Raw genomic sequence first — 22,143 nt, 5'->3', positions numbered from 1 at the left:
GATGGGAGAATGGATTGATGAAATAATCATGCAAATGGAATGAACTGGCTGCATGGACGGATGCTTTTAACTAATGAAATATACACAACTTCTATTCTACATGTTTTTGACATTAACTTCACGTGAATACATGCATGTGCTTTGGATATATTTTTATTTGCGTTTTTATCAAAATTTTGATGTGGTTATTATACATGAGCAGCCTCATGCTGCTTTGCTGTGTTTTGCTTTGCTTTTTGCTTTAATATTCCCCAGGTTATTGAAATGAATAGATAGATGACCATGAAACGCCTTGTATGAATACAAATTCATAAGATCCCCAGTGCCTCGTACCAAAGACCCTACGCTCTGCATATCATGTCAAATTTTCCATGGGTGGTTCCACAAATTAGTTTCTCCATAGTTAAGATTTGCGGCCAAAAATTGGCGTGTTTCCACTATGAACTTAAAACATGACAGAGTGTGCGTCTCGTTTTGTCTGTAGAGCGTGAGAGTAGAAACGAAATAGTGTTAGGAGATGTCGAATATTCGTGCGTTGCATGTCTTGAGAAGTATCCGTCAGCATCATCGTTTTCCTCCCAAGAAGCATTCCTCAACTGTCCTCGCCCCAGATTTCAATGCGCCCATCATCCTACCCTCTCGCCCCAGATGACCATTCCACAATATCCATCTCTATTTCCACCTCACGCATATCTCTTCCTCGTGGGCTCGGGACTAGGACTTCTCGTTACGCTCCTCTCATCTCTCCCCCTCATCCTCAACCACTTCTTCGTGCTCAACTCCAACTCGCGATCTAACTCATCGCTCGGATTCTTGCGATGGATGAAATTGCAAAATCCGCCACGCACGCATCCTTCGCCGCTGTTGAGCCGACAGCATGCTTCGCGGAAATCGGTGACGGGGGAGAGCTCGCAGTAGATTGGCCGAGCGGCATACCAGCGGGAATTTAATGCGTCGCAGGCTTTTTGCGCGGAATCTTCGTATTTGAAGCGCGCGTACACGTTTCCGATGAGATCTGTTGGGGATATGTTAGTCTCTGTTTGTCTATTCGAAGGGTTTTCTTGGGGAATTGGGAAAGGAGGAAAGGGGAAAATGAAAATAGATGAAGAAGACATACGATCATTATTATTATCACACACGACGACCTCTTCAATCTCGCCAAACTTGCACATCTCGCACCAGAAATCCTCGTAGAAAGCATCAAAGTGGTTTTGCAACTGCGACGCATTCATCTTGTTTTTCGGGTCGTAGGCGGGATTCTGGTAGAGGTTGGGGAGGAGGATGGTCTGCGAGTAGGAGGGCTTGACGTGCTTGCGGGAACAGCGGTCGCCGTGGCGACAGGCGCCGATTTTGTAGTAAAAGGAGCAATTGACCTTATCGGCTTCAGTACCGAAGATGGAGGCGAGGTAGTTGGCCATTTTGCAGATGTGAGATTTGGTTCGGGCGGAGGATTATAGCTGTAGGTACGAATCAAGTTTGTGAAGGTTTGTTTGTTGAATCTGATTGTGGCAATTGATGGAGAGGTGAAACAACTCTCTTAAGCTTCGATAGTCGTCTCTTGTTGTATGAAAAGTAGCAGAATACACAATGGTGAGTATGCGTCGATAGCAATTTGTCTGTATTCAAAATGAGGCGCGCTTGATAATGTTGAAAGTTCCTGATATCTCGGAACGGTCCGAGCTTCTTAGCGTTAGCGCGCTTTTTTGTAGCTTGGTGGCTGACTAATCGTAGATTCGCCTACCTTCTCGAATCGAGATGTGGATTTCAAATCAATCTTCACTTCACTTCACTCTAAACTTAACTCATCACAAGATTAGCCTCATGGTCACATGTAGCACTGTGAGTACAGATCATGAAATGCCTGTTGGATTATATAGAAGCTTTACTTGGAGCTGATAGATGATGATATGATTTCTTGTCTGGTATTACAGTAGTGTATTCCTCGAATCTCTTCAAAGCTTGATATTCTCCATGCTGCCAGTCTAGTCGATTATGTTACCCTTTCTTTACAACAAGCAATAGTCACTGCACTTGGACCACACAATGCATTGGATAGACCTCTGATGATAATGATAAAGATTGCAGATATGTTCATGTCTATGCTGGGCAGTCCCATCAAAGTACTATGGCATATCCTGCGGTAATTTCAACAACTATCCTCGAATGCTAAGATTGCAGATACTGTGTCAAAACTGTTCAACCAATCCCCTTTCATCGTTCTCGTCTCGTGTGCAATTGTCCCTATTCAGCACTCTTATTACATAGTTTACCAAATGCCGCAGCAGCCTTCTCAAATACATTCTTCTTCTCGGGTGTGGCGATCACGGCTTTTTGCTCACCGTCTTTCTCGTACCGTTCAAAGCTATACAACTCATCGTGGAGTTGCAACTCCGATAATGCGATATTGTTATTGTCTGATTCTTCCTCGATGCGTTGGACAACTCTCAGCTCCTTCGGTTGTAAGCGACCGATGCCCTGTTCAAAGCGGATCTTTACTGCGACTATATTTCCTGCCGACCCTCCTTCACTCCAAGTGACCATTAGATCCCCTTTACTCTCTGGGAATGCCCAGGGATGAGCAAACATGTGGGCAGTGTATGCAAATTTCTGTATATGGCCCAGAGGGTATGCCTTCATCAGTTCGACAATTTCGAATGGGCCCCAGGGATTGACGGCTCTTCCGAACATTAACTTACTATCACCTGTCCGAGTGCAACCAACAAAGCCAAATCTGTATGGTGAACCCTCTCCGAACAGCTTTGTGTCAAATATTTGACCATGCTGATAATTCTTGAGAACTGGCCAGGAGAAGAAGTGATTTTTGACCCAGCCTCTTCCACCTCCCCAGTACTCCCAACAAGCTCTTGCGTTTGCCAGCTCCAAAGGTACACGACCTAGTACCACGTCATAATCTCCATTGTGATCGCCACCTTTGTGTCCGTAGGCGTATAAATATTTACCATCAGAGAGAACAGAGAAAGTTCCAAGTCGAGGCTCACTGGGCTATCGTTTTCTCAGTGTTTTTCGTGTTGTAGAGAATTGGTAGACTTACATAAAATAAGATGCGCTCGCTCCAGCCAGCCATCTCACGCTTCGCTACAATAGTCGTTGGATTGGTCCGGTAATTAACCTCCACTGAAGCTATACCGACTGCTACAAGAAAGGTCGATCCATCCTTTCTGATACCTCTGTATTCGAAGAATGTCCATCCATATGCTGCAGCACCGGTAATAAGGTACCATGCAATTCCACCAGTGGCCCAGAAGACCTTATTGTCGTTTTTCTTGTCAAGTTCATCCTCGAAGCGCTTGAACAAGCTTGGGATTTGTCTCTCGGTGATTTCAACATTAATTGATCCAGGCGGCGCCAGGTATCTCGACATGACCGGATTGGTAGGATTGGTGAGAAATGAGAGTGTAGAATCGGTTTTTCCTAAAAATTGGCCGGCTGCATTGTGGCAGAATGTGTTGTTGAATTGGAATAGCACATGTCCGTTTGGCAACGCACTTGATCTTCCTCCCATTCTGGGATAGGAATTTCCGCTCTCTTAGATATTTTTAGATCTTTAGTCTCTATGAAGTTTGAATCAACTTACCATCGTATAAATAACCCAGTGGGACAACATGCTTGATGATGGGGGGCCATACAACATATTTCGAAATTTCTGGTGTTTCTTTGTGATTTGTCGAAGCCATCTGAATGGAGGAAATGAGGAGCAACAGTTATATTTTCGTAATGGTCACTGGGCGATAAGCTGTTCTCAATGGTGTTGTTGTGGGAAAAGGTTGCAGTTGTAGGGAAAAGCGAAAGTTCACTTCCCGTAGCTCTTGCCACATTTATGACTTTAAAGATAAATCGCAGAAAGATTGACCCTGATGAATACTGAAGGATTAGACAACTCATTGGGCCCCCAGAGCTTTCTCTGGACCAGCTGTTTCGTTCCAAAACTCAATCGGTATTCTCTTGCTGTTTCGTCTCTGCAGAGCTATGCGCCATTCTATAACTCATTTTTCAAAATACTTCCTGCAAGATTACTCTCGCTTTACTATTTGAACGGCTTATCAGCGATAAAATCCAAGCTCAAAGAACATAGCCGAAGGAACATAGCATTTAAGGTGAGTGCAAATAATGAAAATAATTAATTTCAGGAGATATACTTGTGTTTAAGCGACATATTCACCATCACACTCCGTATTAGGATGGAAAATCTCACCAAACCATTCCAATTCCGAGTTTTGTTCGTAATCAAACCAACTCATTAATAAAGTAGCGTCTAGATAATGTACGTATCGCTTAGTTGGTACTTGGTTTGGTAACATTCCCTGTTGCCTCTGTCTGTTTTTTACGTGTAGGAAAACAACACCCACCCGCCATTCTTCTTTTCTTCTTACTGACTTTCAGCCACCTCGATGTTGGAGATGTGGTCGGCATTCCTCTCTAAATAAGGTCCATTAAGGAGTGTTTGTAACGGATGATCCAACCTTTAGTATTTGATAGCAAAGAAAGTCGTGCCTTATCAAACAGAAATCTCTAGAATACAAGAAATAGTGATTTGAATGAAACTTTTTGAGTTATCTATGTGTTCGATATTCTAACAATCGGGAATTTAAATATAAATTCTAGATCCTGTAATGATATCGGTTGTACCATAAGAAGGTAGACGTACAGTCGCAGTTTTAAGCTCGAGATTGATTGAGAAACTTCTGGTATTTCTTGGATGTTTTAATATTTAGAAATCTACAAAAACATGCATATACTCTACTCTAACTTCAAAGTCTCAAATTGCTTGATAGTCTCCTTAAAGCCACGCTGTTCAGTCTCAAGATCTCCCAGCTTCTTTCTCTCTATCTCTTGCAGTTCCTTGCTGACTTTCTCTTGATAAGCGGGGTCATCAAGAAGTTTTCTCTGTTTCTCGACACCTGTGCGAGTCTTCTCTAGCTTCTTAGTTGCCTTTTCAATCTCACCATCAATGTCTACACGACCCTTGACGTGCAAGAAGACAGCAGCAGCGGAGGAGACGGAAAATACTACACATCCAGCTGGGCGGGCATCGGTCGAGGAGAGTACTTCCAAGGATGATACGCCCTTACCGGACAAAGACTTAATGGATTGGACTTGAGATGTGATGGTGGAGTGGGAGGTAGTATCATAGGCTTGGACAAACACTAGAACAGGTTAGTATTACATTCATGTACGATAGGCTGCTGTTGATGACTTACCTTTTCCTTCGTCTTTAAGCGAATATTCAGACATCAATGATCGAATACCCCTGGATACAGCCATTACAAGCTCGTAAGCTGCTTCAGAAGCTTGGTCGTCTAATTCTGCCTCATAGACTGGGTATTTTGCAAGTACAATAGATGGAGTCTTATCTTCTGGACGTCTGGGAAGACGTTGCCAGAGCTCTTCGGTCAAGAAAGGCATGTAAGGATGGATCATGGTCAAAGCACCTTCGAGAGCGGTATATAGAGTATCAGTGGCAGATCTCTTCTCCTCATCAGTGCCGTCCTGGAGAATCGCCTTTGAGTTCTCGATGTACACATCGCACAGCTGGTTATACCAATATTGATATACTGCAGTTGTTGAACGCATGAACTCACGATCTTCAAGGTTTTGGTTGATTTCTTTCGCAGCCATTGTCATCTTATGTAAGATCCAGCGTTCAGACAAAGACTCCTTGCCAGTGAGCTTTGCAGTCTTATTTGGAACGAAATCTGCGGGCAATTTACCAACCACGTATTTTGTCGCCTGGTAGATCTTGTTGCAGAACTTTCGATAACCATGAATGACCTTAATGTCGAATGCAATGTCTCCACCACCGGTTGTGTAGGAAACCAATGCAAAACGCAAAGCATCTGTACCACATTCAGGAATACCGTCAGGGAAAGCGGTTTTCTGATACTTCTTTGCCTTTTCAACTTCAGCTGGGGCAAGATTACCAACCAAAAGCTTGGCATGTAAGTCTTCAAGTGCGATACCTTGAATCACATCTTGAGGATCAATCACGTTGCCCAAAGACTTCGACATCTTTCTACCATCAGAGTCACGGACCAAAGAATGACAGTATACCTCTGTAAATGGTACTTTACCAGTCATTTTGATGCCGAACATGATCATTCGAGCAACCCAGAAGAACAAGATATCCCAGCCAGTTTCGAGTACTGACGTTGGGTATAGTTTCTCGAAGTCACTTGTTTTCTTTGGCCACCCCATAGTGGCAAAAGGCCAGAGACCAGACGAGAACCAGGTGTCCAGGACATCTTCATCTCTCTTGAGCTTGAAAGTCTTACCTGGAAGAGCCTTCTTTGCCTTGGCCTCTGCTTCTTCTTCTGTTCTACCGGCGAACCACCGATCACCATTACTCTCATCATTCTCATCACCTTCGATTTGAGCAAAGTACATAGGTGCTTGATGTCCCCACCATAACTGTCTAGATAAACACCAATCATTGATATTCTCCATCCATCGGAGATAACTCTTTTCGGCCGATTCAGGCTTGATCTTGATCTCACCTGACTTCACAACCTTGATAGCTTCATCTGCCATTTCTCTCATCTTCATCCACCATTGTGGCTTTAACATTGGCTCGATTACATCCTTTGACTTTTCACAGAGTGGAACAGTCATAGGATTGTCTTTCTTGTCAACATATAGACCAGCCTTCTTGAGGTCATCCTGAATGGTATAACGAACGTCGAAGCGTTTTTGTCCAGCATAAGGACCGGCATTATCGTTCATTTTTCCATCATCTGTCAAGATATTGATGAACTCAAGATTATGGCGTTGACCGAGAGCAAAATCGTTAGGATCGTGAGCTGGAGTGATCTTGACAGCACCGGTACCAAAGTCCTTCTCTACATATGTATCGGCAACAATTGGCATTAGTCGTCCTTCGATGAAAGGATGAATGGCATTTTTTCCAACAAGGTGTGTATACCGGGCATCATCAGGATGGACTGCAATACCAGTATCACCCAACATAGTTTCAACACGAGTTGTAGCAACCTCAATCTTTTCCTCAGATCCTTCAATCTGATATTGGAAATGAACGATGACTCCAAATTCCACCTTCTTATCGTATCCTGGTACATCAATGAGGGTACGGCCCGCAAGCTCTTTATTGGTTACCTCGAGGTTCGATAGAGAGGTGTTGAGTTTTGTGCACCAGTTCACAAGTCTGTTTGCTCTATAAATGATACCCTCTTCATGTAGTGAAACAAAGGTTTCTGTGACAGCAGATGAGAAGTTCTCGTTCATCGTGAAAGCTTCACGGGTCCAATCAAAGGATCCACCCATCCTGCGGAGCACAGCATTGATTTTCTTGTGATATTCATCCTTCCAATCCCAGACGGTCTCAACAAACTTGGGTCTTCCAAGATCATGACGAGTTTTCTGCTCACGGCGCCACAGCATATTTTCAACAACGCTCTGAGTCGAAATACCAGCATGATCGCATCCTGGAAGCCAGAGCGTCGTCTTACCATGCATACGATTCCAACGGATGAGTAAATCTTGCAAAGCGTTAGGAAGTGCATGGCCCATATGTAGATTTCCTGTAACGTTTGGCGGAGGCTCAACAATTACAAAGGATCCCTCTGGCTTAACTTCTCCGTCTGCCGTGAACTCGGGCTTGAAGAAGCCTTCCTTCTCCCACCATGAGTACCAAGCTGATTCGACGGCGATTGGATTGTATGCTTTGTATTGAGGATCGTCGAAGGATTTTATAACTACGCAAAGTAATTAGCTTGGTAATTGAATATATGTTGTCAGTTGACATACTCTTCTTTTCTCCTTCTGGGGTATCCTCGACATATTTTGGCAGGATTTCCTCGGCAGCCTTTTTCTCAGCCTTGGCTTTCTTTTCCTTGTTCTTGCTTGGTACAGCTGAAGCAGCGCTTGCTTTTTGAGCTTGCTTTTTTTGGTCAAACTTGGCTTGCTTTTCTGCCTTTTTGCGTTCCTTCTCGACTGCGTGGTGAACAATTAGTTTGTGGGACCTTTTGAATGTAGCCGGAGTCCATACGCTCTTTCTCGCTCTTTACTTTCTTTTCTCCCTCACCAGCTACAGGAGCTGCATTCTGTCCTGGGACATGCGAACCAGTTGCGCTGGATTCTGCAGCGTTTGCAAGTGCAGCTTTAGTTTCGCTTGAGACTTTGGGTGGTTGTCCTGTTACTGGACCAGTCTCTTCCCCGACTGCCAATCAGTTATGGTCAGCTTCAATACACAGGTAATTGCAATGTTTTCAGTCCTCACTTGGATTGTATGACGCAGGGTTGGTAGCCATTTTGACAATGGGAGGAAACTCGACGTTACTTCTGTAGGGCGACCTGCGCACACAGAGTGCCCTGAGCAAAAGTTGAAATCGGTTTCTGTATAAAAGTGCAAAGAATCGAACGAAGTTTATAGATACTTCGAAAGTTGTTTTGTTTTGGCACTTACAATCTTCAAAATAAAATGCGATAAGTTGTGACTCGAATTTGGGCAACAAACCCCTCGTGTGGCTTGTGCATGCACGACCACACAAGCCACACGAGGCTGGTGTAGATTTTGGAGCTGTGGTATTTCGCATCTTCATTCACCTGCAACATTCATTTTTATCACAGTTCGTTCTTTTTCTCAATGATTTTTTGCATATTTTACTGTGTTTATTAGTATCAATCAAACTCTTTTTAATGTTAGTATCAATGTCTGTATGAGAAATACAAAAAAAAGAAGTTGAGATACGTTTATATTTTTATCAGGTAGTACTTGATCAGACGGTCATCCGTTCATTCATTTGTCGGCTCCAGACCTAAATCATTTTCATGTTATAAATCTCATATCAATCTGGTCGTTGGAGAGGATTCAGTATGCAAGATGGCAATCAAGCCATTATCAGACTCAACCATTCATCTTCTGGGTTCATCTCAGGTTCTTACCACACCTACATCTCTCATCAAGGAGCTCATTGACAATGCCCTCGATGCCAAAGCTACGAGCATTGATATTCTTATTTCTCATAATACCATTGATAAGATAGAAGTTCGTGATAACGGTCATGGTATTCAGCCTGATGATCTCGACGCATTAGGCAGGCGCGGTCACACTTCTAAATTGACAACCTTTACGGAGCTCAGAAATATAGGCGGCAGAAGTTTGGGGTTTCGAGGAGAGGCACTAGCATCGGCTTGTCAACTTGGTGATGTCTCGATAACCACTAAGATGGATGGACAACTAATTGCGACGTGTGTGAAATTGAAGGCACTAGGTGGGATTCAATCACAATCTCGAAGTTCCCATCCGACTGGAACAACAGTATGTGTGATGAACTTCATGTCAAAGCTACCTGTCAGAAAACAAACAGCCCTGAAAGAAGCCCCGAGAATTATCGGCAAAATCCAAGAGTTGATACGGAGGTACGCCCTAGCACGGCTTTCAGTAAAGCTCACCCTGAAGATTGTAAAGGGTACCAAAGGTGCATGGTCATACTCACCTCGTCCAAACATTGCTATCAAAGATTCAGTATCTCTTGTCATTGGCCGAGAGGCTGCTCTCCAATGTTTTGAAGCTTCGATGATATTCCCAGGATCTCCTGATCGTGAAAATGACGCATCCGAGGCCGCGGATATCCCAGCCGATGTCAATCCTGCGAACGACGTGGAAACTTCTCATTTTCGCCTTGAAGCTTTCATCCCCCGACCTGATGCAGAGCAGAGTAAAATTGGATGCGGGCAATATTTCTCCGTTGATTCCAGGCCAGTAGCCTCCGACAAAGGGACCATGAAGAAAATTACAATCATTTTCAAGAAATATCTTCGAAGTAGGCTGGCTTCAGGGGCTCCTTCAGAAAAACTTAAGAATCCGTTTATGCGCCTCAATATTGCTTGCCCGAAAGCAAGTTATGATCCCAATGTTGAACCCGCCAAGGACGATATCATTTTCGAGAATGAGACGCTTGTGTTGGAAGCGGCGGAGAAGATGTTCAATAATTTTTACGGAGATTGCGATACAGTCATGTCTAAAGTAGCAAGAAACAATACTGTGGCCCAGCCCACTGGATTCGAAATACTTCTTGCCCGAACTCCGCAACAGGATTCTCCACCACCCTCAAGTGTTGTCAACGCCTCATTGAAGCTCAATAATACACATCCAGCCTCTACCACAATTCCAAATTCAAAGACCATGTCAGAAGTCTGTCCCAGTACTGCAGGTGATACGTCAGATATCGCAGAGCCCGATCATTATGAATTTTTTGACGAAGCAACCACCCTCGGAGGGAAGCGAAAATGGGGATGTAATATGTCTCACGATTACACAGAATATACAGATGATTTTAATCCTCGAACCTCTGTCAATAAATCGCAGAAGGAACTTTACTTAAACAGCAATCAGCTGTCTGTTTCTAAGGAGTTGAATCCTTGGGTTATTGCTAAAATGACTGCCCCAATCAACACAAATTCAAGCACTACCAGCACAAATTCCAGTTCGGCAATATCGCTTGATTCGATCGAGAATATTTCAGTTCCATCCGTGTCGCCACGCGCAGTTACTGATGTTATTTCACCGGTACAAGCTAGTCACTTTGGCGAAGTTAGTACCAGCATAGTAGATGTTTTACATTCACACTCTAATTTTAAGAGCCACATGCACGGTAACCCTATGACTCCGGCCGATCAATCAGATTCAACAACTGAAGGTGATGTACCAGTAGTTCAGCCTTCGCATGATCGTCTCGACAGTAATGGGTTCATCACCGCTACAAACTTTGTTAGAAACCCATTAATGTCGCCACCAAGTACATCTCCAAACGCGCAACTGCAGAAGCAAACAAGAGACCGAGGATCTAACAAACCATTTGTACCTCCTTCTCGAACTCCGCAGTCTAACAGTGTATCATCTGGTCATGTTCAAGCACAATCAGGAGCTCCTTATCAGCCCTTTCGAATACAAAGAGAAGCGTGCGATCAACCTGCTGCGACTGCAAGTCCAGTACTGGAAGTACAAAAACAACAGCCAAACCCAAACCCAGAGCTGGAGTGGGCTATGGACTTTGAACATAGAAAGGAGAGTGCCACTCGACGTCGCAGGGATGAGCTCCAAGCTATGCGAGAGACATTCCAACAGCCACCCGCCACAAGCAAAGCTTCTTCTCGGCCATCTCCTCACAAAAATCGTTACAATGCTGCTTTAGCCAGCCTTGAGATGTCTCAAGAGAGTCTGGGGGAGAATTCTTCCTCGGCGAACAACGAAAGCGTCTGTACCACTCTTCCGGATAGCGATCCTCGAGGCTACCTGATGAAACGACAAAAATCATTTTCCGTCCTCTCTAGCATCAGTGGAGGACCTCGGAAGTTGAAGCGAGCTCAAACTTTACGTCTTCCCCTAGAATCGATACCTGCAGACTTACAAATTCATCAACTCCTTCAGACGGTTCAAAGTGATATTAATGGAATCTCAAAACTTGTCATGGAGACCTCAGAGCAGGATACGTATGTTCGCCGCGGGACTCAAGCTCGTGGCCTTGAGATGACTACCACAGATAGAGATGCTGTGGGAAAGAAATTGTGTCAAGTGGTCGAAGCGTGGATGAAGTCGGGTAGAGGGGAAAAGTGCGATGTGGAATTTTTATTTGGTGGACTGGAGTCGCTTAGTGGTGCTTGATATGTGTTGTAGGAATATGGATTGCAAAGATAGATACATGGCGTTTTGCTGGATTCGAGATACCCTTTTGCTTTTATGGCGCTTATGCGCTACTGCCTATATATATCACTGGGAGCATTTTGTTGCTATGTATTTGGCAAGACATTTACTTGTATTATATAGAACGTATCTCTACTGCTTTACAAGACATGATTACAATAAATAGATGCCGAATTTTCGGTGTAAAAATACAAATAATATTCAAGAAATCTTATCGATGCTCAGAGAATTGGAGTTTTTTATGTTCGATGAACTTTCAGAGTGTCTAATCGGCAATTTGGCACTTCTTTGATGATATGAGATAAAAAATGATTTCTTTTTATATAGTAGTATTCGGCAACCGCAGCAGTATTTGCATAGCCTGTTTTTTCTTCTACAGAGTACGAATAGGACGGCTAATCTTAGGTGGCCCAAGCTCCAATCCCAATACCAAACCGGACCCCACCCCACCATCTTTCCCCATCTCCGCATCCCTTCGCATTGGTTTCGATATCGATATAACCTCTGATAGGATGGAGGATTTTAATATCCCCAGCAACGAAAGGATCGTTGTACTGAAAGCCCTTCAAGAAGAAATAGGAAATGTACCTCCATACTTCTGGGCTTTCTGTCAAGTGTGTGACCTTCAGGCACTTCAAAAACTCATAGATATTGCTCGCATTTCCCCTGCAATAATTCGTATATTGGCTACACAGGCTTCTACAGCTATATTATACTGTAATTAAGATATTCAATCTGCTTTTTTTCTTTATTGCTAATGATTTATAGGGACCCAAAGTAATCAAGGCACGCCGCGTGTTTCCACTCCAAATACAACACATTTGAAACGGGGCTTGGGCTCATCTTCAACCAATTCTCCGCTTGCCAAGAGGCAAAAGAAAACTGATTCACCTGTCAGTTCCCCCCTTGCTGATAACCAGAGGAACACCAATTCCCCTGTTAGTTCGCCATCGTTGTATCGAAGCAAGGCTGCCTCGGATCTGGTGAGCTTGAAATGCACATTACTTGACTATTTGAAGCTCATATTTTATAGGCTAGAGATCGTGACAACCATTGCTGTGTGCTTACTGGCGATTCGGTCGTCGAAGTGGCACATATATACCCATTTTGCCGAATATCGACTTCAGAAGAGAACATATTTGGGGCGAGACACATGTTTTGGGAGTATTTGAAGAACTTCTGGTCAGAGGAGAAAGTGGCTGCTTGGAAAGCGGAAATTTTCTCGAGAGGGCTATCTGAAATAGGAGACGAAAAGGTTGATAATCGAATAACATTGTCGAAGGTGGCACATATCCAATGGAATCGAGGGGCGTTTGCCTTAAAGCCAATTTCTATGTCCGACGAGAACACTACATTGAAAGTCCAGTTTTTTTGGCAGAAGAAACAGACCGATATCCAATCAACTATGACTCTTACGACGACACCTATCTCCACCGAGAACCTCGATCACAACGAAGGTGCATTTGAACACGGCTATACAACGCTATATTGTCCAGGATCCAAAGCCATCATCGAATCCGGCCAAATCTTCGAACTCAAGACTCGCGATCCAATAAAGCAACCCCTTCCCAGTTTCAAGCTACTCGAGCTCCAATGGGCTTTAACGCGTGTGGTAGGTATGGCTGGGGCTGCCTTTCCCTATGAACCAAGTTTTGGAGACGATTCAGACGAGGATATCCCGGGTTTGGATTTAGATGAAGTAGGAGACACATCTGTTCTTTCGGAGATTTTTTTAGGGGACCCGCTGAAACTGCCGTGTGAAGTGAGCAAACTCAGTGCGGATAACTCTAAGCATTATACAGGGGAAGCGAAGGGAGATGGAGTGGAAATGGGTACTGACAATGTAGCATAAAGGAAATGTAAAGTAGAAGGTTTGTTTTGGGAATTCGAAGAACGCGTTTCCTTCTTCTCATCAGCTAAAAAGAGGCTATGTATTATAAAAGCAACCCAAAACAGTACTCAAATCACCTACATGTAGAAAATAATAGCAGTTAATTCTTAAGCGATTCGGTCTATCTCTAGCTAATGCTACGCCGACTATGTATATTTATGTGCACACAATAAAATCTGGTCTATAAATTGGTATCATATCATATCATCATCAACCACCAAAACTCCCTTACTTATGCAATCAGTACCACGCTATGCTCCACTCCTTGCACCTGTACCCACCTATGCCAAAATACCTTCCAGATCCGAGCCCTATCAAGCTTTCTTAGGAGCCCAGTTGGATAACCATGTCCTGGCCTTATCGAGATTTGCACCCTCCGCCTCACAAGCCGCAATACACCACTCCAACTCCCAACCTCCAGGCTCCATGGCCAACATTTCAGCCAGATTTCTCCTCTTTTGATTTCCTTCATCGACACAGAAATACATCGGTTCGGTCTTATCCTCTATTTGGGCTACTAATGGTTGAATAAGAGGAAGGGCATCTTTCATCGCTAGTGTTGCTTGAGGCCCCTTGGCTTCTTTCGCCCTTGCAGTCTTGCAGTATATATTTGTACACCATTTCTTGCCACATCCCGTAATCATCTGACTCAAATACCTTCGCTCCACGCGGCGTTTCATCGCCTTTCCTAATGGGTCGTGCATACTAGCGTATAGTGGACCGAAGCAAATACTGCAAAGACCCAAATCATTACCAGGCCCTTGGCCCATTCTCGATCCAGCGCCCACTTCCCCATTCTTACCAACGCCCTCCAAAGTTCTACCGCAGATGGCATTTCTACAAATTGCCGGTTTGAATCGGCTATTCTTTTCTAGTTCGTGATGTTTAAGATGGGTGGACATATCCCGAAGTCGAACAATTTTGCTACAGAGGTGACATTCCGTAGTTCGAGCTCCATCTGCAAGCTCGTGTGCTGTCAGTCCAGATATCAGACTTTCTGGAGACGGATCGAAGGGGTCGCCTTCTTGAGGCACTTCGAGATGGCAAAATTGACATAGAATAATCTTGCCAGGACATACAGACGTACGGTGAGTAGCAAGATCCCTTAAGTTTGTTGCTTCGTAAGGGCAACTGGGGCATTGTCGAGCTTCGTGAAAAATAGAGTCGTGTTTGTTTTTGCTTTCCAACGAATTTCCATGGGCCGAGTCATGAGGACAATGCCAATGATTCAACCATTCTGGAGATTTCTTCTGAAAGACGCTATTGCAATGAGGGCATGAGATATTATTGCGGAGACAAAAGTTCTCGTGAAGCATCATTGTCCGCTTTGGTACCCATTGATGACAATTTTTACATTGCTCCTCATCAGATCCATGCATTTCGGTATCTTCTTCCAGCGAGATTGGGTTGCTTGGAGCCCCGTCGCTTGCCCCCTTTTCAAGCGATTTTACTTTAATGGAATACTTCCGTGGTCCATGCGATGGCTCGGAACCTGCTCCGGTTCCTCGACAGTATACAGAAATCAATATGGAATCAGCTCCGTCTAATTCCACATTTGAATGTTGTATGGTTATCCTCTTGATTTTGTCACTTGAGAAATCTCCGAGAACATGTTCATCTTCTCGTGGTTTTGCTCTTTGATGAGCTGATTGAGGACTAATGAATATCTCGACATCACCATCACTATCGTCCTCGAGCGAAAGCTCAATGTCAAGGCCATTTGATCGATCCCATGAAGGTAAAGTATAGTCGACATAATCACCTTCTGCGACCTGTCCTTGTAAAGCTTTCCATAGATCTATCTCTCCGCCGATGGAACTTCCTTGGGCTGTTCCTGGAGCTTTTTGTGCCTTTGACATGATTTGCTTCAAGGTTTCTCGAGCCTGTTCTTCATTCAGAGCCTCAATATCGACCTCTAGATCCGTATCAACGACGCAAACAGCATCTCCTTCTGGCGCAAACTTATCGATCAGAAATTGGAACTCTTCCGACTTTGAACCCCGAACCATCAATATTTCACCTTTTGTTAAAGTTGTAAAATTTTCTCGCATGTGTTTTTCGAGCAATGATTTCCAATCCTCGGGATTATAACCAGCCTCCAATGGCCTTAACCTCACGTATGTACCTTTGGGTAATTGTTTTGCATGCACTGTGATCTGCGCCGGTTCTTCGGTTTCGCCTGTAAGGTCTATCATCTCGTCACCCGTGAGGTCGATTGCAGGGTTATCTGTAAGATCTATAGGCGTATCCGATGATCCTCGCCTACTTTCAGCCCTTGGTCTTGGTGGTGTTGGTTTTCGTATGGACGCAGTGATTCCCAATGCGTCTAGCAAAAATGGACTTAGGACAACTTCTCCTTCATCTGCTGAGAACTCTCGAATTCCTGCATATACAACATTGCCGTTCTTCGAGTTAACTAGCCTAAACGTGAGAGGATGGGGAAGTTGTTGTTGGGTATCTCTCCATTGCGACTGTTCTATGCGAGCCGCTGCCAATGAATATGGATTGAATGGATCGAATGCGACATTGTTTGAGCGACTATTAGCATTGACTGTAACTGTGGATGCTGATAATAGTTGTTCCAGAGCAGATTGGGGTAATAGTATCTTGTCCCCGGGCAGAGAGACATTGTCTTTTGGGGCGACTTTATAGACTGATGACCATGTTAAAGAAATGTCTGGAGTTGCTGCCATCATGTCCATGAACAACAAGGCAAGCACCTGTTATAGTGAGTTTTCTCTAATGTAACTGGAAATACTTTAATCTCAATGGTATGTATCAAAGGACTCTTCCAACTCTTGAATTTTGTATCTCAGAAGAGCTCTGAATTTATGCACTTGAAGTGGTACTGTACTGTACTGTATTGTAGAAACTTGTTGATTGATATGTCAGATAATGCTGGATCCTTCTATACCGAAGATAATCCTTGTTCATCTCTTATCGATAAGAGGTGTGATTACGTGATTATGACTGTGGCTTGTGGCTAGTGTGGCTACTTGAGACCTCCACCTGCAGCCCAGGTGATCTGCAAAATCCCCTGTAACTCCAAAGCACAAAGGCTGGAAAGGTAGTTTTGATTGTCAAGGTCGAAATAGTAAATTGGACAGTCGACATCTCTGAAAGACCATTTAGTTGTTGAATCTAGATTGAGTGATGGAAGAATGTTACATCTCAATTTTGGTATCCATTCGGGCCATCTGTGGCAGTGGCAAGCTAGCCTAAGTGGCGCTAGCATTAGCACCTGACTAACTTCAATAGAAAGATTGACTTCCAAGGCTTGGGAGATCGATCTTGAATTACTTCATTCAATATATAGTATTTACATTTAGTTTCTTTGATCGCCGTGTCAGTTTGTGCAGTTCGTTTCAGAGATATTAGCACATCTTGAATTCCTCATATCAAGGGATACCTCTCCTCCTAGACTCAATAGGTACTTCAATGGAGTTCGAATCTCGAGATACTACAGATAGATTACCATCTTCTCTCTTGCAATTATTATCAAATACTTTGATTCTTTATCAAACTACTCCTTATCTCCCAGTTTCTTCTCTTTTAGCTCTCGGAGCTACCTCAAAATCTTTCCAAGAGCTCATTCACGAGACCCCTCATGTTTTCCGTTATTTGAAGCTCTCAGACGTCGAATCTGCAAGGTCCGGAGTTGGATCAATTGACAATGGAGGACAGAACTGGAGAAATGTACAACTAGATGAGAATGTAACAGAAGATGAGTCCGTTTTGCCACTCCTAGCTCTGGAATATTGTATATTGACATGTTCATAGCTTTTATGGTGGCCCACTGAGGGGCATCTTCAATCACCTCCGCCGTCGAAATTTACTACTTGATGTGGAAACTTTGATACTGGACGGCCTTTCGGTCCCTTCCGACTTGGTAAGCGAAATCATCCTGAACGATTCGTACAATGTTCGCATCTTATCAATCCGCGAAGTACAAAATCTTAACGAAGGAAAACTGAGAGGTGCGCTCAAATATTCGTGTCGCCCTTCGAGACCCAACAATACTCCCCGGCTTCAAGGGCTATATGTCTTTGGTTGCAAGGATGCCCCGCAAGTTGTGAAACGTCGAAGGCATGTGAATAGGTATCCTGCCGGTATCGCGCCTATAGACACAATTCCCAATTACGGAGCGAGGTCTCCAGGAACAAATCTTGGGATGCACTGGAATCGAAGATCCGGAGATGCTTTAGGAGAGAGTGTATTGCGTGGAGGAGGTGAAGTTGGGCACCCGGAATTTGGGAACAGGTTCCCAAAACCCATCCACAATGACTGGGCAGATACTATGACCTATTGTGAGGGGATCATCAGTTTTGATGCTGTTCTTTGCAAGGGACCTCGTCACTCTGCAAGCTTACCATCGGACAGTCCTGGTCCATGGTATAAACATACGCAAAATCGCATTGACGGTGCGCGTGTAGCGACTCATCTTCTAGGTGATTGCAGCGGCTGTGGGACTGCTAAAAATGCCTCGATTTTTGGACAGTCGCCCATGGTCTTATTTCCACTCTTGTCGCCTGTCCCTCTTCATGTGTCTACTGCCAAGGCAGCAAAAACACCATTCGAAGGATCTTCATCTCGAGAAAAGCTGATGGTTCGTTGCGTGGATTGTCTACGAACCCGGTACTGCGAAGCTTGTCGCAAGTGGTGGTGCGAGGATTGTTTTGAAGGAACTCAACCAATCAGTAGTACCAGTAGTTCTCCATTATTGCCTTCCATGGTGCCTGAAGTGGAATCTAGCAAGGTACATATGGATTTTTGTGTTAGAGATTGTCTAATATCTGCCATGATATCTCGTGATAGAAGCAGGAGGATGTGGAATTAAAGCAATTTCACCGTGGCAAAAAAGAAGTACCGAGTAATTCATTCGGCGCTTCATTCTTAGGGCATCTCAGTTACTTTTAATCTCTCAACAATTGTATATCTAGAATCTGACGTTGTCAACCTTCATGGAGATCAACTAACGAAAACTCATAGTTTGGCGTCTCAAAAAGCTGCTTATTTTGCGGACTCAATGTAAGACAACACGAGAACTGGTTATGGGATTATTCGCTAATGGCGTCGTAGTGTCACGAATGTATACAGAAGACTCAGTTGAGATGCAAGATCTGCAATGGAGGATACTGCACGGTCCATAATGAGGGATCAACTTTAACCACAGCAGGTCGCCATGCAATTGATGGTTGTAGATGTTAATACTGACACGTAACTAGTGCGATTGTATGAGAGAGAAGTCCAACTGATCTCAAAACAAGTACCGATGCTAATAATAATAATTAGGGTGCTCACGAAGTGGTAGGCGAACGAGGGAATTATATTGATCTATTCTCGCTTGTCACACAATTCAATACAAAAACGGACATGATCTCCCCTCTACAGATGCATGATCATAAATCACCGATCATCGAATGGCTCAACCCTACTCTCCACGACGACTCAAATGATCTCTATCATTCCTTGGGGTCATTCTTTCGGTGTGGGAATATGTGGGAATCTTTGGAGCTTGATTTATCTTTCCCCAAAACAACCCCACAAGATTTGATGGATATTGCGGGTGGCCATCGTTGCAGAATTTAGTCTTTCGGACCGAAAGCGGTTGATATTCGGAGCAGAACCACTACTTCACTCTTAGTCGAATATATGTCCATTGTCCATCTCCCATTCCAAGTAATTGAAGCACATTGACTAGTTCCGCTCCATATATGTATACCCCGTACATATTTCAAGATTTTCTCTCTGTGGGGATCTAGGCGAGACGCATGTACATATCATATCGTGTATGCTCTGTTCAACCATTTCTTAAATGACTCAAATCCGAACTCACCAAGCTCTCCACTAGCAACTGCTTTGTGTATTACTAATCAATTACAAGCTCAGTTGGCACTATACGCTGGAATAACAGTTTTTTATTCTATTTGTTTGCCAGTAGAATAGCTGGAGTCTTTCAATATTGGGGTCTTATGAGGGGAAGGGCTATAGAAATGCCAATGCATCTATGCTCAAAAGTCTAATTTTCACTGGAAATTGGTGGCGAAGCAGTCTAACGAATTCCATATTATATTGTACTCCGGCACTCCTCAGGTCTCAATTTGGCACGGTTTAATACTAGTGGCCGGATGGGCAGCATTGGATATCCGCGACTCGCTAGCCATCAAAGATCTAATCAACTTTTTCCACCAAGGAAATTCTCAATACAATCAAACAACCCTTAAGACAGGCCGTAGGATATCTAGGCCCCGCATGCTTTTGAGACAGAGATTCTTACAACAACAACAACAACGTACCTAACAACTTTTTCCTCCGAAAGATAATCTGTCATGAAGTTCAATCTTGAGAAAGATTACGGAAGTGTCGAGCCGTCCATCGATACTCATGATCAAGCACTAAAAGTAGCCGCATCAACGATTTGCACACGATGATACGATGAAAGTTAAAGAAAAGTAGGTAACATGAGACGAGATATTTGCTGTTAGAATCTCGGACCCGATTTCCTCATGGGTCTGAGAATCAGTATGTAAACTCATGTCTAGGATTCATCATATAACGGCAGATAGATCAATGTCGTAAGTGGCAAGCTTTTCCCTTATCTACCGGCACGGGATATCCGTTCCTTGTGGGGCAATTGGGGATATCCCGTTTCTTGATTTAATTCCCCTGCATTGGGTGGATTTCCTAGATCAATCATGTCTTTCCCTATAAAATGCCAATGCCCATCCATGCCCTAGCAAAAGCTTGGTATAATTTGATCCCAACTTCACACGTTTTCTCATTGAGCAAACGAGAACCATGAGACAATCAGAGATTCGCGATCTTCCTCCTTCCACTCCAAGTGATACTGATGTCGAAAAGGTAGAGGACAAAATTCGACACGAAGATCGTCGAGAAAACACAGAGCAGGATGCGGATTTAGTTGAATTCGTCCCAAACGATCCAGAAAATCCTCTCAATTGGACTTCGCTGAGAAAATGGTCGATTGTTCTATCCTTGACAATTGCGAATTTTAGTTGTCTCTGGTAAAATTATCCAATGACCATTGCGGTTGCACAGAATGCTAATGTTCGCTCTTCAGGATAGCTTCAGGTTACTCACCTGCAATTCCTGAATTTGAGGAGAGATTCGGTACTTCAGCTGAAGTCGCTACACTTCCTTTGGTTTGCTATGTGCTTGGTTTGGGATTTGGACCTATGCTTTTAGCACCTCTGAGCGAGTACTATGGAAGAACTCCTGTCTATCTGGCCAATTTCTTCATCACTACATTGCTCTTAATCGGTACTGCCTTGGTAGATGATGTCCCCGGATTCATTATCTTGAGGTTTATCACGGGCTTCTTTGCTTCTGCATCAATCAGTAAGTACTATGTTGCAAATCTTCAAGCATTGTATACGAACTAACAACTTTCAGCAAACATTGGAGGAACGATCGCCGATATGTTCCATCACGAACATACTGGTATGCCCTTAGCAGTCTACACTGTAACCTCAGCCGGCGGCTCTGCAAGTGGAGTCTTCGTCTTCTCTTTCATCGCCCAACTACACGGTCTCCACGGTGTTCTCTGGGGTATGTGCGGAGCCACCGGCGGATTTTTCCTCCTCCTATGTGTCTCACTCAAGGAAACTCGACACTCCGTGCTCCTCCGTCGACGCGCAGCTCGTCTCCGCAAAGAAACCGGGAACCAAAATCTTGACGTTCCACTGGACATGCGTACGCAACCCGCCACCCAAGTATTCGCTACCGCTCTCACTCGTCCATTTCGTCTACTCTTTACCGAACCCGTCATCCTATTCACTGCGGCTTACAACGGATATCTCTTCGGCATTGCATTTCTCTTCAACGGAGCCTTCACCATCGTCTTCTCCGATGGCTACGGTTTCAACACCATCCAAACCGGTCTCGCAAACCTAGGCGTGTGCGTTGGGGCGCTCCTGGGTCCCGTCACCCACATCTGGCAAGAACGCTACTATCTCCGCAAGATCACATCCCCAAATGGAAGAATCCGGAATATCCCCGAAGCGCGCGTGCAACTCAGCATGGTGGGCTCCGTCGTCTTCCCCATCTCTCTCTTCTGGTTTGCCTGGTCCGCCCAACCCGGTTCCGTACACTGGATTGTGCCGATCATCGCATCGGCATTCTATGGCTGGTCTTTCTACACCATCATCCAAATGACGTTTATGTATATCGAAGATACGTATAAAGTGTATGCGGCGAGTGCGTTGGCCGGCGTGTGTTTTGCGCGGAATATTATCGGCGGGACGTTCCCGTTATTTGGGACGCAGATGTTTGATGGATTGGGTGTGCATTGGGCGGGCAGTGTCTTGGGGTTTGCGGCAATTCTGTTAATGCCCATTCCGTATGTGTTGGGGAGATGGGGGAGAGATCTCAGGAAGAGGAGTCCGTGGGCTCGGGAACATATGGACGATTTGGGAGAGGATGACGATGTTAAGATGTAATGGAATGGAATGAATGGATGAATGAATGAATGATGGGCTTTGGAACATTGGTTGGCATGAGCGCAAAATGAAAGCGAAATTTTGGGGATTCAAATATCTGTTTATTATTGTTGAAA

At 44.2% G+C, this 22,143-nt stretch overlaps 8 protein-coding genes across 8 annotated transcripts; 4 read left to right on the top strand and 4 right to left on the bottom strand.

Moving 5' to 3' along the window:
• Positions 1–139: 139 nt before the first annotated feature.
• EAE98_009337 (uncharacterized protein) lies at positions 140–1,656 on the bottom strand. Its single transcript, XM_038956958.1, has 2 exons — positions 1,118–1,656; positions 140–1,015 (listed from the first exon to the last, which is right to left on the bottom strand). The coding sequence occupies exons 1-2, from the start codon at positions 1,416–1,418 to the stop codon at positions 684–686; spliced, it is 633 nt and encodes a 210-aa protein (XP_038806725.1). The 5' UTR covers positions 1,419–1,656; the 3' UTR covers positions 140–683.
• Positions 1,657–2,241: 585 nt separating this feature from the next.
• Positions 2,242–3,695, bottom strand: EAE98_009336 (uncharacterized protein; the record flags this gene model as incomplete). Its single annotated transcript, XM_038956957.1, has 3 exons — positions 2,242–3,003; positions 3,053–3,546; positions 3,596–3,695. The coding sequence occupies 3 exons, from the start codon at positions 3,693–3,695 to the stop codon at positions 2,242–2,244; spliced, it is 1,356 nt and encodes a 451-aa protein (XP_038806724.1).
• A 1,063-nt stretch (positions 3,696–4,758) lies between these two features.
• On the bottom strand, positions 4,759–8,282 carry EAE98_009335 (uncharacterized protein; the record flags this gene model as incomplete). Its single annotated transcript, XM_038956956.1, has 5 exons — positions 4,759–5,165; positions 5,220–7,727; positions 7,780–7,965; positions 8,021–8,191; positions 8,252–8,282. The coding sequence occupies 5 exons, from the start codon at positions 8,280–8,282 to the stop codon at positions 4,759–4,761; spliced, it is 3,303 nt and encodes a 1,100-aa protein (XP_038806723.1).
• A 572-nt stretch (positions 8,283–8,854) lies between these two features.
• On the top strand, positions 8,855–11,638 carry EAE98_009334 (uncharacterized protein; the record flags this gene model as incomplete). Its single annotated transcript, XM_038956955.1, has 1 exon — positions 8,855–11,638. One exon carries the CDS (start codon positions 8,855–8,857, stop codon positions 11,636–11,638), a length of 2,784 nt encoding a protein of 927 aa, XP_038806722.1.
• Positions 11,639–12,189: 551 nt separating this feature from the next.
• Positions 12,190–13,529, top strand: EAE98_009333 (uncharacterized protein; the record flags this gene model as incomplete). Its single annotated transcript, XM_038956954.1, has 3 exons — positions 12,190–12,394; positions 12,446–12,660; positions 12,711–13,529. The coding sequence occupies 3 exons, from the start codon at positions 12,190–12,192 to the stop codon at positions 13,527–13,529; spliced, it is 1,239 nt and encodes a 412-aa protein (XP_038806721.1).
• Positions 13,530–13,882: 353 nt separating this feature from the next.
• EAE98_009332 (uncharacterized protein) lies at positions 13,883–16,261 on the bottom strand (the record flags this gene model as incomplete). The annotated part of the gene is made up of 1 exon (XM_038956953.1): positions 13,883–16,261. One exon carries the CDS (start codon positions 16,259–16,261, stop codon positions 13,883–13,885), a length of 2,379 nt encoding a protein of 792 aa, XP_038806720.1.
• Positions 16,262–17,006: 745 nt separating this feature from the next.
• On the top strand, positions 17,007–18,901 carry EAE98_009331 (uncharacterized protein; the record flags this gene model as incomplete). The annotated part of the gene is made up of 6 exons (XM_038956952.1): positions 17,007–17,296; positions 17,349–18,324; positions 18,558–18,596; positions 18,648–18,740; positions 18,794–18,800; positions 18,861–18,901. The coding sequence occupies 6 exons, from the start codon at positions 17,007–17,009 to the stop codon at positions 18,899–18,901; spliced, it is 1,446 nt and encodes a 481-aa protein (XP_038806719.1).
• A 1,465-nt stretch (positions 18,902–20,366) lies between these two features.
• Positions 20,367–22,027, top strand: EAE98_009330 (uncharacterized protein; the record flags this gene model as incomplete). Its single annotated transcript, XM_038956951.1, has 3 exons — positions 20,367–20,593; positions 20,650–20,927; positions 20,982–22,027. The coding sequence occupies 3 exons, from the start codon at positions 20,367–20,369 to the stop codon at positions 22,025–22,027; spliced, it is 1,551 nt and encodes a 516-aa protein (XP_038806718.1).
• Positions 22,028–22,143: the final 116 nt, after the last annotated feature.

Source organism: Botrytis deweyae (genome assembly GCF_014898535.1).
Source record: "Botrytis deweyae strain B1 chromosome Unknown BDEW_027, whole genome shotgun sequence".
NCBI lineage: Eukaryota > Fungi > Ascomycota > Leotiomycetes > Helotiales > Sclerotiniaceae > Botrytis > Botrytis deweyae.
This window is presented reverse-complemented; position numbering and strand designations above follow the sequence as displayed.

Bases quoted from the DNA above. Each gene is read 5' to 3' on its own strand.
- EAE98_009337 (XM_038956958.1), bottom strand. From the start codon at position 1,418: ATGGCCAACTACCTCGCCTCCATCTTCGGTACTGAAGCCGATAAGGTC. The intron at 1,016-1,117 runs GTATGTCTTCTT...TATCCCCAACAG, and splicing joins GTGTGATAATAATAATGATC to ATCTCATCGGAAACGTGTAC.